The 17,730-nt window shown below is 49.2% G+C and overlaps 6 protein-coding genes across 6 annotated transcripts; 5 read left to right on the forward strand and 1 right to left on the reverse strand.

Moving 5' to 3' along the window:
- Positions 1-2,161: 2,161 nt before the first annotated feature.
- Positions 2,162-3,248, forward strand: FTJAE_3926 (2-deoxy-D-gluconate 3-dehydrogenase; the record flags this gene model as incomplete). Its single annotated transcript, XM_037350276.1, has 3 exons — positions 2,162-2,293; positions 2,347-2,807; positions 3,131-3,248. The coding sequence occupies 3 exons, from the start codon at positions 2,162-2,164 to the stop codon at positions 3,246-3,248; spliced, it is 711 nt and encodes a 236-aa protein (XP_037208971.1).
- Positions 3,249-3,489: 241 nt separating this feature from the next.
- On the forward strand, positions 3,490-6,250 carry FTJAE_3927 (galactonate dehydratase; the record flags this gene model as incomplete). Its single annotated transcript, XM_037350277.1, has 9 exons — positions 3,490-3,665; positions 3,721-3,830; positions 3,880-3,991; positions 4,042-4,751; positions 4,853-4,935; positions 5,137-5,180; positions 5,228-5,376; positions 5,426-5,625; positions 5,672-6,250. The coding sequence occupies 9 exons, from the start codon at positions 3,490-3,492 to the stop codon at positions 6,248-6,250; spliced, it is 2,163 nt and encodes a 720-aa protein (XP_037208972.1).
- Positions 6,251-8,902: 2,652 nt separating this feature from the next.
- Positions 8,903-9,484, forward strand: FTJAE_3928 (kinase-like domain protein; the record flags this gene model as incomplete). Its single annotated transcript, XM_037350278.1, has 1 exon — positions 8,903-9,484. One exon carries the CDS (start codon positions 8,903-8,905, stop codon positions 9,482-9,484), a length of 582 nt encoding a protein of 193 aa, XP_037208973.1.
- Positions 9,485-9,728: 244 nt separating this feature from the next.
- FTJAE_3929 (SUC2-invertase (sucrose hydrolyzing enzyme)) lies at positions 9,729-11,798 on the reverse strand (the record flags this gene model as incomplete). The annotated part of the gene is made up of 1 exon (XM_037350279.1): positions 9,729-11,798. One exon carries the CDS (start codon positions 11,796-11,798, stop codon positions 9,729-9,731), a length of 2,070 nt encoding a protein of 689 aa, XP_037208974.1.
- A 1,404-nt stretch (positions 11,799-13,202) lies between these two features.
- Positions 13,203-14,810, forward strand: FTJAE_3930 (Levanbiose-producing levanase; the record flags this gene model as incomplete). The annotated part of the gene is made up of 1 exon (XM_037350281.1): positions 13,203-14,810. One exon carries the CDS (start codon positions 13,203-13,205, stop codon positions 14,808-14,810), a length of 1,608 nt encoding a protein of 535 aa, XP_037208975.1.
- Positions 14,811-15,701: 891 nt separating this feature from the next.
- Positions 15,702-16,950, forward strand: FTJAE_3931 (uncharacterized protein; the record flags this gene model as incomplete). Its single annotated transcript, XM_037350282.1, has 4 exons — positions 15,702-15,767; positions 15,826-16,115; positions 16,166-16,443; positions 16,922-16,950. The coding sequence occupies 4 exons, from the start codon at positions 15,702-15,704 to the stop codon at positions 16,948-16,950; spliced, it is 663 nt and encodes a 220-aa protein (XP_037208976.1).
- Positions 16,951-17,730: the final 780 nt, after the last annotated feature.

The following is a 17,730-nucleotide window of genomic DNA, read 5'->3' on the forward strand; positions in this document are numbered from 1 at the left end:
TGACGAGCGGTGAAATTCCATGGTAGATCGTTACTCCTCAAAGGTAGGGAATGGCGAGTCATGGTCCAAACCTTGCTTGTTCGTGTGGTTTGTATTGCCGAAGCTTAGCGGAATTTGGTGGTTTTGGGTCTGAGGACCAACGTCATTATTGGCACGTGGGGGTTGACGATGCGGAGAAAGAAATGGGGATTTGGCCGGAAGTGTACCGCGGTGTGGTTGACTGTCAACCTGAGTGAATGTGAATGTGCATCGCAAGGAGACTTTGTGTGGGGGGAAGATCTGGGCTGTTTGCATCTGATCTCGTTCGGCAATTGGAAATAAATCTCGGAATTGTTGAGACTTCCATTGGATCTTGCATTGCAGCGTTGATAATGGCTCCGACAGACAGAGACTGCGTTGAATTGATGCCCTGTCGAGCACTGCCGCTTGAGCGGAATTAGTGCCCCTCTGCTGAAAATGCCCTGAAAACCGTTCACATCACCGCTGATCATGCTCCTGATGAACTTGATGGCAATTGACCTCACCCGTCGGCAATTGACGTGGGGGTCTCGTTCAAAAGCCGCTCCTCATCTTCAGCTGCTACAACTGTCTTCCCTTGTGATATTCTTCTCGTATGATCTGGACCGCGTTGTTATCTCAGATCTTTCTTTGCCCTTCACTGCAACCATTCGGATCCGAGCCTGAGAGCTTTGACCCGCTTTTAGTCTGGTTGACTGTCGACCCGGCATGGTGCATGTCTTAGATTTCCCCTGTAAAGCCTCATGCTTCCATCTCTAGCCATGGAGATGCGCATAATTGCGGCTTATTAAAGAGGTTTCTGTTTAGTTCAGGCTTAAGCGGCCTGGCTGGTGTCTATCCCCTGCAGAAGTTGAAGGTAGCGAGATGGATTGATTGCATGTGAAAGGCTTGAAGATGTTACATTGGGGGCACGCATCGTCCCATCGAGTGACTTAACCATTGATCCTGGAAGATATCCAACGATCTGAAGCACTTGGTTGCAGCTGAAGATGTTTGACGTGGGTATGCGAGTGGTTGAGTGCGGCGCACTGTCTACCCGAGAAACTGTGGCAATCGAAGACTACCATGATGCCTTGAACTTCACATTTTTGGTCCATACACTGACTTTCGCGTTTTTGTTTCTGTAAATTATTACGTGTTCAATGTAAAATGACTAGGGGCTGTCTAGGGAGGACTGTACATGGTATTTAAACAAGTCTCAAGGCAAAGTTCCTGTTGTCACTCTCATGATGCAAGCAATTGCAGGCTGTCGAGGTAACCTTGAGTTGTTCATAGAATGACGTTAAGGACGGCGGAGATGGTAGATTCATTGCGAGGGCTTTAATTTACGAATCCTGTTGTATCAAAATGTGATATTTGTGTTGACTGTAAATAGCGTCTAATTGCAATATCGGAACATCACCACGAACTCTTGCAAATGCGATGGGACGAGCCAATTACCTAAACTTTTAGCTGTGAGTCACAATACAAACAAAAACCAGAGGTAAATATTTTTCTTAATTCTTTAGAGATCTTATTCAGTATTAAAGGAATATATGCCTTTGACAGCTCCGAGTGATCTGACTGGTGGAGCGAGTACAGGTTAGGGATCAACAAGGCAACAGCAAGAACAGGGCAATTATGATTGGATGGATGGTCGTTCACCTTCGTTCAGTTCCTCATTCACTTACCGCAGGGCCTAGCAGGAATGCTGGATGTCAATCGGCTTACCCCCACGCTCAAACGCCAGTAGGTCAGCGGTTCCGACCCAAATCCCAGCTAAGCTCAAAATGACGATGGACCGACGGCATTAAACCGTACCTGCGCCCGTCTCAGTAACCCCCCACGTTTCTCATCGAAACTCACTGTCTCCCCCGTGTTTATTGTCCGACGTGCAAGTCTGCCTAGAATGCCATTGAAGGAGCATTACCCCAGAGTCTTCCCCGCAGATGATCATCGTTTAGACACGGATAGAATGCCGACAGCAGAGTCGGGCCGACGTGGGGGTCGCACGAGATGACAAGTTACTGACTTCATGGTTCTGGGGTTGGTTTGATGTCTAAATCTGAGGTGTAGTTCGTGGACTGTTATTCGAAGAGTAATTGAAGTTTTGGGCTACCGCATCACATACATCTTCGCAGAGTGCCTTCCATCACTTGTAATCATGACCAGCATCTTGGAATCTCTGTTTTCATTAAAGGGCCATAAGGCTGTTGTCACTGGTGGGACGAGAGGCATCGGTCAGGCTATGGCCCTATCACTTGCAGAAGCAGGCGCAGATATCATCCTGGTGCAGGTAAGTCTTCCCTCTCTTTGTAACCCGCTAGACTGTCTGACACCATCATCAAGAGAGACGAAAGAAACATGGAGACCAAGATATTGATTGAAAAGCTTGGACGACAGGCTTTCGTATACACCGCAGACCTTAGCAATCAAGAACAAGTCGAAAATCTCAGCAAACGCATCCTCGCCGACGGTCACGACATCAGCATCCTGATAACCTGCGCCGGAATCCAACGACGACACCCCGCCCATCAATTCCCCATGAGCGACTGGGATGAAGTCCTCCAAGTCAACCTCCGCACAGTCTGGACTTTATGTCGCGATCTAGGCTCATACATGCTAACCCGCAGCCCCGACTCCAGCGGCCATCGAGGAAGCATCATCAACGTCGCATCACTCGTCAGCTTCCAAGGCGGTCTTACTGTCCCTGCGTATGCAGCAGCAAAAGGAGGGATCGCACAGCTTACAAAGGCGTTGAGTAACGAGTGGGCGAGTCAGGGTGTTAATGTGAATGCTGTTGCGCCGGGGTATGTTGCTACGGATATGAATGAGGCGCTGATTAATGATGAGAAGAGGGCGGAGAGTATTTTGTCGAGGATTCCGGCGGGGAGATGGGGATGTCCGGAGGATTTCAAGGGGGTTACGGTGTTTTTGGCGGGGAGGGGGAGTTTGTATGTTTCTGGGGAGCTGGTTACTGTTGATGGTGGATGGATGGGACGATAGAATCCAGAAGTTCGAGATTACTGTGTACTCTAGGTCCTTTAAGAAGTCAATCAATCACTACCGCCATGTTCCTGCAACTCTTTCCAATTTATCTTTGTGCAGTGAAACCTAAAGCTCTAAGAGAAAGGCTCCGGACTCATCCAGATCACTTCATGGCTGAAGAGAACGTGGGGCCTCCTGTGACTGACTCGGGAGAGAACAACGTTTCTGGGCGCCATGGAGCTCATGCCAATGTGACCAACTAACTATGGTGGAAAAACACGGCTTCCCCCGAGGCACAGCATGGAAATAAACCCTGCATCGTGCGGCTCGTTACCCCAGATTTACGTAGTTCTTTAGTTCGTGGGGGCCACAGAACCGGCTTTTGCGCGTGGGGGTTCCGGGATCAAATCTGACGATGTCGTGTTAGCCGGCGGGGAAGCCGAGTCATGACGGTTAAAAAGTCGGGGAAATTCGTGTCTGGCCAGGTCTCACCCATCAGCAACAATGGCCAAGATCACTTCTGTCAAGTATTACCGTGTTAAGCCGCGATGGCTGATGGTCAAGGTCGTTGATGAGAATGGACAGTATGGATGGGGTGAAGCTACGCTTGAGGGACATGATCTTGCTGTTGAGGGATGTTTGGATGAGATGATTCCACGGATTATTGGACAGGAAGCAAAGTAAGTATTGGTATCCTGGAGACACTTGATGAACAGTTATTGATGGACATGGTAGTGATATCGAAAACATCTGGCAAACCTTCTGGCGTCATGGGTTCTACCGCGGCGGGCCAGTATTCATGTCAGCCATTTCAGGCATTGACATCGCATTATGGGATTTGAAAGGTGATTACAGACACCACGCTATGGGGCAGCCTGAAGCTAACATGAACAGGTCGCAATTTGAAGGTACCCATCTACGAGCTTCTCGGCGGCAAGGTCCGCAACAAAGTCCAAGTGTACTGCTGGATCGGCGGTGATAGACCATCAGATATCGAAGCAGCTGCGTACGTACCAATACCAACCCCAGTCTCCAGCCTATACTAAGAACGCGCAGAAAGAAGCGCCTTGAGCAAGGTCTCACATGCGTCAAGATGAACGCCACAGAAGATCTAGGCTGGATTGACTCCCCGTCCGCCCTCGACAGCACCGTCGAGCGCCTCAAACAGGTCAAGGCATTAGGTCTCGACGCGGGTCTTGACTTTCACGGAAGGTGTCATAAAGCAATGGCGAAGCAACTTGCACGAGCTCTTGAACCTCACAGACCTCTTTTTATCGAGGAACCTATTCTCGTCGAACATCCCGAGGCTATCAAGAAGCTATCTGACCAAACAGTCATCCCGATTGCCTTCGGTGAGCGCTTGTATACACGATGGGATATTAAGCGATTCCTGGAAGATTCAAGCGTGGATATTCTACAACCTGACATCGCGCACGCAGGCGGTATTTCTGAAACGAAGCGTATAGCTACTATGGCTGAAGCTTATGATGTCGCGATTGCGCCTCACTGTCCGCTTGGACCTGTTGCATTTGCTGCTTCGGTTCAAGTAGCGTTGTCATCACCGAACTTTGCCATTTTGGAGATGAGCTTGGGTATGCATTACAACACGGAGGCCGGAGATATTGATCTCTTGACGTATCTCAAGAATCCGAGTGTTTTTGATCTAGAAGGCGGTCACGTCAAGGCTCCGACGGGGCATGGCTTGGGAATTGAGATTGATGAGGAGATGGTGGCTAGGATTGCGAAGAAGACGGAACCATGGCAGTGTAAGACGTTCCATGGTCCTGATGGTAGTATCAGAGAGTGGTGAAGCAATAGTGCATACTGCAGTTTAAGATATCATTTTAATATGAAGTGCTCGTTCCAGCCAGTGATCAAATCCTTCGGTCGCAACATGCCATCGGTCTGGTGTCGTTCTCCGACATCCCACGAAAGCACATGAAATCTGGGGTAAGCAACCTCCGGGACATGCTCGGCAATTCAGGTCGGGATGATGAACCCCCACGCTCTTGGCGATGGAGGCCCCGGAAATCCTGAGTGAGGGGTCAAACTTAGACGGAAAAGCATTCGCGAACTTGATGAGATCCTGTTCTATTTACTTCTCTGAATCTGCTTTGCTGTATTACCCCGCCTTCAAGACGTACTGTGAAGATGAGTGACAAAACCTTGGAAGTATTGGTCTACGGCCTTGGAGCGTACGTTCACTCATTCTGTGATCAGATCATGACTGACATTTATCGAGGATCGGCTCGTTTTATGCCTTCATTCTGAGCCGTAGTGAACATGTTCACTTGACCGTTGTCGCCCGATCGAATTTTGAAGTCGTTGCTGCGAATGGTATCTCGATTGACAGCCAGAATCATGGCAAACACCACGTGAAACCTCACAAGAGTATGTGTCGTCAAGCATCCTAATGAACGTTTTCTCATCCTGTGCATAGTCTTTCGAACTGTCGCCGAAGCTAATCAAAAGTTCGACTTCATCATCTGCACGAACAAAGCAGTCGATCAGCTCAGCACTGCTGCTGATATTGCTCCCGGCGTTGGCGATAACACCTCAATTGTCATCATCCAGAACGGTGTTGGCAATGAGGATGCATTCCGTGAAAAGTTCCCGAGTGCAACCATCATCTCATGCGTGGTATGTGTATTTGTTTGACCTGTCATCTTGTTACTAATAACTGTAGACTTGGGTGGGCGCAAGGCAGCCAGAGCCTGGGTTCATAAATCATACGACATCCGAGGATATGCAAGTTGGGTTGTACCCAAACAAAGCGGGCGACGCATCACAAGATACCCAACGTCTCGCTCAATTTGAATCACTTCTGTCTATCGGAAAAACCATCTTCCAGATCGTTCCCAACATCCAGGTTCAGCGATGGGAAAAGGTCGTTTGGAACGCAGCGTGGAACTCACTTACTGCCCTTACACTTATGGACACGCATGCCTGGCTCAGCTCATCCGACCTGTCGACTCCCATGACAAGAAAACTAATGAAGGAGGTCATTGATGTTGCGAATGCGCTTGGTGTTCCTTTGGGGTATGAACTAATCGATAGGCTTCTGGAGAAGATCTTGGCGATGCCGCCTATTGGGAGCAGTATGAGGACGGATTATGAAAATGGTAAGCCGATGGAGGTTGAGGTCATTTTGGGATATCCTGTTAGGAAGGGGAGAGAGCTTGGTGTCGATGTTGCGACGATTGAGACGTTGTACACGATCTTGTTGGCCATTAACAAGCGACTCATAAGCGCGCAGGGTAAATGAGGCAGTCTCTTAGTAAAGCATAAAGACGATCATAGCTTCAAAACAAATGGTTCCCATCCTTATGAACATGTCTCTCATCCAAGTACTTGTGCCTCTACTGTTAGGTCGACATCCCCTCACATGCCTTTGCACCGCCATATCACGACATCCTCAGCTCACCGGCAAACAACGGCAATGCTTAAATCTGCATTGCAACCCCATTTCCCCCTCAGATCGTGGGATGTTCTTTTAGTGCCGATTGATGACTCGAGAGAATTCCCCTTTGGGCCATGCTCGCGCTGTATCCATGTCGTCGGGCTCCATCTGGGAACCCCCACGCTCTTTCTCCTCTCGGGCTTGACTCCGAACCGACAAGTTCGCGGGGTCGCGTGGCCCTTTTCGGTGGCGGAATGGCTTATGACCTCCATTTAATGGAATTATCCGCCGGGTCAGGCTTTGCTCACTTTCTACTCTATTTTCCGTGTTTTTGCTACCGTTTCGTTTGTCGTCAAAATGTCAGATTGTAGTGCTCGTCGATCGTCAAAAATGCCCCATCCTAATGATCTCCATCGCTCCACTCAGTCAGCCTCAGCACCACCTGGAGATGCAGCGCAATTACCGCAGGGGCAATGTCGTTATATCCTCACAATACCGGAATTGAAAGGCCATCGCTGCGGATGCATGGGCTTTCACCACAACACATCCCTCCCTGGCGCGACTTGTTACTGTGGCCATTTCTCATGCTTCCATTCATCAACATCTCTAAAAACAAGCGAGGACATTACAGCGCTCAAGAAACGAGTACGAGAGCTTGAGGCACAACTGCAGCAAAAAGGGAGCTACCAACTAGAGAATCTCGTCGGTCGCATTAGTGATTTGGAAGAAACGGTGGAAGGGAACCAAGAAGAGGCAGCAAACCAGCTCAAAGCTTCGTATCAAAACAGTTCGGCTGCTTGGCAGGTGATAGAGGCACTGCAGGAGCGGATCAAAAGTTTGGAGAATTACTGTCAACTATATTGTGAGCAAATGATTGCGACGAGGAAAGAAGTCAAGGAATTGTATAATCGACAGTTGGAGATGATGGACGGCGAGGAGAGTTTGGAAGAGAGGATAAAGACATTGGAAGACCCGGGGAACTTACTACCGCTGTTCCAGACGGGACAAGCCGGTTCTGTGACTATGGATACGAGGTAGACATTGACTACGTGGTATTGAAACAGATAGGAGAGGTCTATTCATAGGCGATAATAATACTAATCTTTACCATAAAGCCAGGTACCAAGGTACTTTTTAAGGGCAAACTTTCTATCACCTGGACAGGAGTCTGTTTCGAGTCGCTCTTGGACCAACTAGAATCACTGCCTCGTTTGCCTCGCTTGACTAGCTAGAGAACTATAACTATTCAACTGCTCCCCACCCTTGATAGGAGTGAGTCCAATATTTCAATACAGTGATTACTTTCATAAGCTACATAGTCCTTCCTAATCCTAGGGATACTACTCCAAGAAGGCATCTTCTTGTTGTTATCTACTAGGGCAGTTCTTATTCAATTATATAATAATACTCGTTCTAACAAAAACCGGTTTCCTACAGTGTATTAACTAATAAAACTCAGTAGCGCTTGTATATAAATGCTAGCATAAGCCATTAGCTGGCAAGTCTTTGATACCCATATATCCTGGAACGACTAACATCTTATTATAAGATATGGTTGCAGTTCTGAAAGGACGGAGCTTCTTTTATGTTGTAGTGGCTAATGGTTCTTTGTGCTGTTGTCAAAGAGGTTCAGGCTGTGTAACTGCAAAATGCGCAGAGGGGAGGGTTTTATACTTATCGGTGACGCCAGTCTAAGCAGGCGGTCACTAAAATGCGCAAACCTCCGATAGAAATACATATTATCTTTGGTCTGGCGACCCGTGTTCATGTGAGGCGCCATGCATGAATTAGCTCCTCTACCCTTGTCTACAAAGTCATACTGACCTGCCGTTGGGGAACGCAATACCTGGACTGACAAGATTGAGGCCCCCAAGAGAGAGAGGGGTTTGCCAAAGCTCGTGCGAGTGAAGGTCGGTATGTTGGACAAGATGGAGCGGGATAAACTTTGATAGGCCACGTCTCAACAAGTGCAGGTTGCATTTCCCACTTCTGTTGCAGTCCAACATTCATGTAAGCTTGTCTAGACTACCCCATTGACTACCTCAATCAGCTCGAGTACACCAAACTCGGGTCAGCTGGGTACGTTACCAACAGATAATTGGCTGCCCGGCATCAACCCATCAACGAGGCTCTGCTACCCAAAGCCCCGATCTCTCCAGGGTTCCTTCCCCTCCCCGCACTCTAGGGGCGATGCATCTTTCTTTGTCTTGCACCGTTTCGACCTTCTTTCCGTCCGTCACAAGACAATTGATCACTTGATACACTCTGATACTCCTGACTTCACACCATACTCATGAACTACTGCACGAGTTCCCTAAAGCCCTTCGCCGCACATGAGATCTGGAAAACCCTTGAGAGTGATGACTCAGGGCAGCTAGTTTTCTCTCACACAAGTATTGTCGCGGTGAAAAATGGTGAAATCTATTATGGGACCAGTGAATCCAAGTCAAAGGAAATTGATGAAGCTAGCATCATCAAAGAGCTCTGCCTAATCCCCAGGGAGAATGTCTTCCCGCCATGTCCTTCTACCCTCACTCGTGCCCCCGAAATCTACATCAAAATCCCTGGCGTTGCGCTCTACTCCCTAGGCGACAAGGATACTATTCCCAACTCTTATTACATGAGGCCAAGATCTACGAAATCTTGCGTGAGCATCCCCACCCGAATCTAGGTCAAAGCTTAGGATGCGTTGTTGGTGAAGATGGACGCTTGGAGGGTCTTGCTCTCCTCAAATACAAAACTACTCTCTCTGAGCGCGCGCATGACATCTCTTTTGGCCTCGGTCAGCGCGAGAAGTGCATCGCTGCTATCAAGTCAGTTTTGGAGCATCTCCATAGCTTGGGACTGGCACATAATGACTTGAGTCCCTCCAACATCATGTTCACGGATAAGGGGGAACCTGTGTTGTTGGACTTCGATGCTTGCCATCCTGTTGGGACGGAACTAGATAAAGGTGGACATGTGGGCGACTGGCAGGGAATATCGCGCGTGGTATACAAGGAGTCGTCGACTGAGTGCGATCTGAAAGCTTTGGAGTATTTGGACACGTGGTTGAAGAACAAGTATGAAGAAATGAAAGAGTCTATAAGCAATGAGTAATTTTAGACTAGAGGTCCCTTCATGGAGTTCTGGACACTTCTAGCTGGAAATTGATACATGGATTTGTTCTAAGATAGCATGAGGCCTCGTCTTGATGTATGTATGACTGATCTAAAGAAGCTGTCTTAGAATGGGTAGAGGAAAAACCGTAGAGGAATGCAAAGTATTGGTAGACACGGACAGAGTTACGTTCCCTATCTCTTCCAGCTTGCTTCTCTTGCCTATACCCTCTGCAAGGCCACTATCAATACGGCCCTCTCCATGCGGACGATACCGAGTGCACCTCTATCTTAACGTCTTTCACAACACCAACAGAAAACAGCGACACGCCCGTGCTTGAATCCGGAGGAAAGATTTGTGCTGTTATCGCTTCTTCGCCACTCCCGCCAAACACCTCAGCCGATGACCAGTCCAGCAGAATGCGCAGTTTAACCTTTCCATCTCTTACAGGCAGCGGAGCGTAGTATGCGCCGGAGAACGAGGCGCTGAAGGAAGAATCACCCGATGACTCGCGATTAACGAACATCTCATTGGTGTCAAAGTCATAACCAATAGCGGTGCCGTATTTCTTGCCGTCTGTTCGCAGGTTCAGGCCCAGTATTTTTGAGTCTTTGCCAGCGGCAAAAGTCAAGGTTATATCTAAGGCCTTTCCAGACACTGGGAGAGTCAAATTGCCTGTGCGCGTTAAACGCCATTGATTCTTATACAGCATTCTTTTGCTATCCAAGGTTTGCAGGTTAGGATGTGGCTTCTGTATCAGACGTGCTCTCCCGTCCACGGTTTCAAGTGTCAAGACCCGAGGTATGCTCATCGCGCTTCGCCAAGGGGAAGTGGGAATGTCCACAGCGTAGGCCCAATCGTTCATCCAGGCGATGGCCACGCGCTCGTAATTGGAAAGTCCATTGTAAGTGGCAGCAGCATAGTAGTCAGGGCCGTAGTCCACCCAGTTCGCTTGCGGCGGGAGTGGTTTGTCTGTGAAGACGATTTCGCCTACGTCAAGATGGCCCCAGCCTCCCGTGGCGCGATCGACAAGTTGGATATATGCAGTCTTGCCAATGAGGTTGGCGACGTTCCAGCTCGCCCATATGACATCGCCTCCGTTGACGCCAGTGGTCGATCGGACAACCTGTCCATCCACAATCAGGTTGATCGCTGTCTCCTGATCTTCTGTCGTTCCATACGTGTCTGGATTGTACGGATTGTTGCAACAGCCGATCTTGAAGGCAATGTATTTCTTGGAGACAGTAAACTTCTTGGAGCTGAGAGATCCAACAGATTCATCGCCCTTTTCCCACAAGGTGAGTACCTGGCCGTTGCTGGGCTCTTGATTAACGAAGTCACCAGTTGGCTTCCAGCTCGATGCGGCGAAGCTGGTTTCTTTCCAATCTTCAAACACCACGCTATCTTCTGGAGCAGACGCATCGTAGACATTGTTGGCATCTGCCGTGAATGTTGTTCCATCAAAGTTGCCGACCAAATACTGGGTTCCTGATCCGCCAGCATGTGCGGGGCCACCGGGATTGAGTCCGATCACCATAACCCACTTGGTTCTGGACTTTCTCCCATCCACAGGAAGCTGAAACAAGCTGGGGCACTCCCACTGACCACCAACTGCATTGACAGGACCAAATTCACTGACATGTGCCCAGTCTGTGAGATTTTTGGAAGTGTAGATAAGCAGCTTGTGAAGGTTGGGCAGTGATACGGTCATGACCCAGTGCTTGCTTGGCTCGTACCAGAAGACGAATGGGTCGCGGAAGTTGAGATATTGGCCGGCATATTGGCTAGGAGGCTCTAGGATGACTGGGTTATCAGGATACTCAGTCCAAGAAAACCCGTTGTCTGTGCTGTAGGCGATTGACTGAGACTGCTGGCCGGCACGCACAGACTTATTGCTCGGGAGGGTCATATCTCTCGTATAAGCCGATGTGTAGACAGCCACAAGAGGAGGTCTCTTGCCATGTCCAAGACCCGAAGTCATGGCATCGTCAGAGACAGCACTCCCGGAGAAATAGAGTTCATTCAACGATCCTGCTGGAGAGTCGAAGGCGTTGAGGGCGACAGGCAATTCTTTCCAGCGAATGAGATCGTCGCTGACTGCATGGCCCCAGGACATATTTCCCCAGACGTTGCCTGTAGGGTTGTACTGAAAGTACATGTGATATTTGCCTTTATGATAGATGAGGCCATTGGGGTCATTCATCCAGCTTTTGGCTGGGGTGAAGTGATATTGAGGACGGTAGTCCTCGGTGTAGGATGTTGCACTGGCGGTTGCCAGCAAGCAAGGAAGAAGAAGAGAGAGTTGGAGTTTCATCTTTGACTGAGTGCGTTGGAATGATTGATTTGTACTGAGATGGGAAAGAACCATGCAACATTTATACTTCTTTCACTGTGTCTTAAGAGATCGAAGTGGCAGATCACACTGATTTCTTGTCTGAACCTAGGATGTGAAGGAATCAGTGTTGTCCGCGAGCCGAAGCAGGGGTCGATACCATTTGATCGACTATAATTGGTGACTCTTGCATGAGTTCTGATGATGCGCGATTAGAATCCGAACTATTACAGATGTAACCACATACCACAATGCCCTAGTGGAAGCGCACCTTAGTCGAAATTGGATGGCACGACGTACCTACACATCCAGAAACCCTGGCGCCTCTGGACACGGCTTCGGTAATGAGTCTACATAGCTCAATAGTCGGGCGAGATATGCGGATGATACGGAGTCTAGGAACCATATTCTACCTTCCACTTTCAGACCAGAAGGGCTATAGAGTCGCATTAGATTCATGTAGCTTTGATATATGTCCACCATTACTTCGATCTTATTGGGTCATTGAGTGACCTCGCTTTTGATCTGATCGTGCAAGACCCATGCAGTTAACAAGACTGGTATGAGGCATTTATGTGTACTTGATGTGGAGTGAGTAAGAGAGGTCACGACGCGACCTTGCAATCTCCTCTTCCCTTCTTGATGAGACCATGTCGGCTAGGATAGTGTGACGTGTGAATCAGCCAGGTATTGCATTGTACCCAGTTTCTAGCGGCTTTCCAGAATGCAAGACCCTCAACTACTGCACCTCGCTACTAGCGTGGCAGCTAAACCTACTCCACATCAGCCTACAGCATGTCCGAGTCATGCATGCACGCATTCAAGAGAAGACGACACCGAGGAGGGTTCTTCCTAACTTGCGTTCACCGGCTTGAGAAGCGGGGAAATGTGACAAGGCTCAGTTTTATCACCTGCCCAAATTGTCCCAGCCATATGGACTCAGAGTGTTCCTGGTATATCATTCCCTATTCCATCACTTCCCCGCATCTCCGCAACCTCTTCATAGCTTGAGCGCGGTCTAGTACCTGCGCCGAGCTGTGCGGCCACTCCGCATCATTAAGATGGAAGTGCTGCTGCACCACACATGCGCAGAGTTTAACATGGCATTGCTTGGCCATAGTCACCTTTGGGCGCCTTATGTTGTTGTGACCATACGGCAGCCGCTCATTGGTGTCAGAACCTACAAGACCTATGTTGGGACTGGGTATGATCTGCCGGGGGGGATGCTATGTTGGCTCATGAAAGCTGACGTCGTAGAGAGTGCCAGGCAGGTCACTCAAATCTCGTGAACAGCCTGTTCATAAGTAGGAACGATGAGATGGCATTCGCGCGATCTCCTTTGCTAGCTAGCATCACAATCTAAAGCCTCGTACATTCATCGTTACCATGCTGGGATTTCTCAAGCTCGTCTCACAGAGGCTAGCAATGCCCCGTTTCCCATTCCTGCTATTTATCTTGTATGCCAGCGCAGATCTAGCTGTTCCCACCAATACCCGGCCCAGCTATCACATCACGCCTGAGAAGAACTGGATGAGTGATCCCCAGCGTCCGTTCTTCCTGGGGGACGAATGGCATCTCTACTACCTATACAACTCCAACTTTGATAGCTCAAGCCCCGGTTCAGGAGGTACGGAATGGTATCATATCACAAGTACCGACATGGTGCACTGGACTCGTCGGGGCGTAGTGATGGAGAAGTACAAACCGAACCCTCCCACTGGTATTATACTCGGTGATATCGAGACCGGTAGCGCCATCGTCGACATGAACAGCACTGCTGGATTTGGCCGGAATGCCGTGGTGGCCATTGTTACACAGATGGCAGATGGGCTGCAACAGCAATCTCTTTTCTATTCCACCGATAATGGGTACAGCTTTAGCCCTTACAAAGGCAATCCCGTAATGCCGAACCCAAGCCCAAATACAAAACCTGCATTTCGAGATCCCAAGGTCTTTTGGGATGCCAAAGAGGGACATTGGGCGATGTCTCTCGCAGAGGGTGACAAGATTGGTTTCTACACTTCTACAGATCTGAAGACCTGGGCGTATGTATCCGAGTTTAAGCCTAGCAACGCTGGCGTAGACTTGGGCACCCTCGAATGCCCAGATCTATATCAGATCGACCTAGACGGCGACAGCACAAAGCGCACCTGGGTTCTCGCGATGGGCGCCAACGGCTATCGCTACAATAGGACGACCGGTACTGCATATTGGACTGGGAAATGGGACGGTAATGCTTTCACAGCTACAAAAAGCTTGCCGCAGTGGATGGATGACGGGCCTGATTTCTACGCCACGGTCAGCTGGGAAAATCCTGATAACAAATACGGCAGTCGCTATGCCATTGCTTGGATGAATAACTGGAATTACGCAGCTTCACTCCCTTATTACGCGAATTTCGCTGGCCAGCAGAGTTTACTCCGGGAGGTCAAGCTCAAGACTATCAACGGTTCTCCCACTTTGGTCAGCATCCCAATAGGAGGCTATGGCGAGGTTGTCGGATCTTCAAAGGCCGTGAGCAACAAGACCATCACAACGGATCCTGCGTACGCATCCCTCCCCAGCGGCATGGATCAAGGGGCATACATCATCCGCGCCACGATCTCCAAGAATGACGGCGACGAGGGCAACGAGGTCCGGTTTATCATTAAATCCAATGAGGAATTCAGCACGACTGTCGGCTACGACTTTGTGCGCGCCCAGACTTTTCTGGTCAGAGACTCAGACGGTTCCGCGACGGATTCCATGGCTGCGGGCCCGAAGCAGACGTACGATACCGTGCGCACAGCGCCGAATCCGGAGGGAGGGAGTGCCGTCAAGCTGATCATATACGTGGATTGGAATTCGGTGGAGATATTTGTGAACGACGGTGTAGTAGTGTTATCGGGGTTGATTTATCCGAATCAAGGGGCCAATGGCGTTCAGATTGTGTCAGATACAGGAACCTTGACGTTGGTTTCATTTAGTTACGCGGCTTGTGAGAGGATTGACTAGTTGTTTGTACAATGCCTCTCAAAACGCTGCTGAAATTAAAGACTCAAATCTGGTGGTATCAAGACCAGGGAGGTCGTGATCGGGCCTTTACCTGGACGGCGAACTGACCTAGTCCGAATTGGCAAAGGATGTGCTGGGCAACAGTCATCCACCCCGCGAAATGATTATCTGCAAGGATGATGGTTTGGGTCACTATTTAACTCTAGAGCTGCAAACCCTTGCATCTGGCCGGACCAAGGGGCATAGATCAGCAAAGCTTACTCGGAACGGTCTTCATTTTCATACGGTGTTTTCGGTTATGACTTTGCAGTGTACCAGGAATCGCGCGACATTAACCTGGGCTAGTCGTGAATGGTGGTCACTCGGCTCAAGTTGGTGCCATTGGATTCGTGATGTATGGTGCGATGAGCTGTGACGAGTACTTTCTCCTCTTCTCCTTGGCTAGTTCAGTCTCACACGCTGGCCGTTGCCGTTAACCCGTGGGCCTACTAAGCACTGTACAAGAAACAGACTAAGAGTACTGCTACGTCGTCGTACAGTAGTGTTCCCCGCGACCCCAGCCCAGGCTAGCCGTGGCGTGGGGATGAGCAAATTAGTGGCCAACAAGCCTGCTTAGGCCCCCTTAGGCCTGCAGCACAGGAGACTAGCGGTTCAGCAAAGGCGGGGTAAAGTCAATGGTTTGGGTCCTGTTGATCTCTATTAATATGCACGGTCTCGTCTCCACCCTGAGCTACTCTCCCTTTCCTTATCGTTCAGTTACCCACAGAGCCAGTGCCTCATGCCTTAGCCTGCTGTGTCAGAATGTCAGTCCCTGCGGCATGGCCCTCGAGCCCAGCGAAGCTCACGCTGGAAGCCTGGTCGCAAGGCTGTATGATTGGCGCCTTAATCATCATGATGGGTATCACGTTAGCTAATATGCGACGCGGTGTCATGTTACATAAACTTATCTTGATCGAGGTGAGCATCCTTATCAGTATCGCTTTCAATAGACAAATCATCTCACAGTATTTCCAAGCTCCTTCTGGCGATGCCAAATGGTTTCTTTACCTTTTTCGATCCTCCGACCTGGGGTTGGTATCTTTCCTCGACTGTTATTTTCCTCATCATCTCGTGGAATCTGCACAACGTCATCGCCTGGATGAAGAACAAGCCCTTCCTTTCAAAGCGGAATAATGCTATATATATTGGTAGTATCATACTGGTCCAGCCTTACTGGGTCCTTGAGATCTATGCCAATTTCACGTACTTCAACACTCCTAATACTCGGCTTTTCTCCTCGACCCGACCGCTTGAGGCTGTCTGCCGGTAAGCATCACTATCAAGAAAAGCTGAGTAATTTGACTGACACATATCAGCGATCCCTGGTGGATCTTTACCGCGATTAACCTTTTCTGGAACATTAAATACCGTTATGAGTTCAAACCTCTCGAGATCATCCGCATATCCCCTCGTTTCGGTCTCTTACTGTTGAGCATGTCTCTCAGTATCATCTTCATTATTGTCGATCTTCTCTCGGTCACGCCGGTTATCCCGATCGGTGTCATCAATCCATTCTGGAAGTTTGCATTTATCTTCAAATGCTTCACCGATACGATCGTTCTAGATGACTTCAAAACCGCACTAGATAAGCTAAGTCGGTACAAGATGGAGCAGAACTATCCGCTCCCTTTCAGCAGACCTGGTAGCCAGATACAACACCAGATGCCGAGGCCGGGCGGGGATATTTTCCATGATAGATGTTATCGTGAAAGCTTGAGCGTGACAGTTGAGCATTTGGAAGGAGGCGACGATTGTATAATTAGTGCTCCGACACAAGTAAAGGGATTTCCTAATGCTGGTCTTTTAGGTAGAGCACATTCATAACGCCCAAGGATGACGCTCAAGTTCGCTAGAAGGTTCAAAAGAAATGCCAATGCCTTTATCCTCTGACCGAAATCCACGTGGTGACCATTCCTTCATTAAGCTCGGTTACATGGAAGCCTATGGGCCTCAACATGCAAAGCTCTCCAGTCGCAACCCCGGGGTACTACCACTTTGGTAACATGGGCAAAACCGAATGTGCTTATGAGTCAGGAACACATTGACCAATACCAACTTCCTGATCAATACAGTTGCTGAGAGGGCATCCCGAGCAAAGTGACTAGGGTCTCATAAGCTAGAGCTATAGTTGATCTAGAAGCACAGCGCAGCACGTTCCATGCATGCACGAGCGGTGATGCGGCGGACGGTATGTACCATACGGTAACATCGGATGATTCGGAGTGGGTAAGATGCAGGGGAGATGATGCTCACCAGACCAAAATTCCCTCGCAACCTGGTCGTGCTCAAACATATCATAAATCTGACGGAGCCTTGACAATTCCAGCAAGCGACGTGAAGCACGGATCAAGCGCTTGCTCAAGCTTGGAGATTCATCACTCAGATAGCGCCCGTCGAGCATCGACCATGCACTTAGTGCATTGACGGGGTGTTTATGGTCTCGAATCCGATAGGTCAGGTCAAATGGAAATGACGATCAGCATACAAGGACTGATAGTGGAAAAGGAATGTGTATACGGAGTACGCGTAAAAGGACAGAACAGGGCTTGAGCTCAAGCAGTGAGCATTGTCTAGGCTGAGGCTATTGGCTAGGGAGTGAGTCTCGGATTGCCATATGTGTGCTAGTGGACTTCAGGACCGTCATGGTGCTGTATGTACTGGTGGTTGATTCTCCTGCAATGCAGCGCAGTGGAAACAATGCTAGTAAGCGATGTGTCTCCTAACAGGCTTCCAGAAAGCAAATGGAAGTTGGGATGACACCTCTAGGTGTCAGAAGCGTCCACTTATCTTCGTAAGTGTTACATCGTGTCTTCCCGTCGGCGCGACAAAAACAACAACGCTCAACGGTCATTGGTAGCGATTAGGCGAGGTTCCAAGTGGT

The sequence above is a fragment of the Fusarium tjaetaba genome (genome assembly GCF_013396195.1).
Source record: "Fusarium tjaetaba strain NRRL 66243 chromosome Unknown NRRL66243_c0000074, whole genome shotgun sequence".
Classification (NCBI taxonomy): domain Eukaryota; kingdom Fungi; phylum Ascomycota; class Sordariomycetes; order Hypocreales; family Nectriaceae; genus Fusarium; species Fusarium tjaetaba.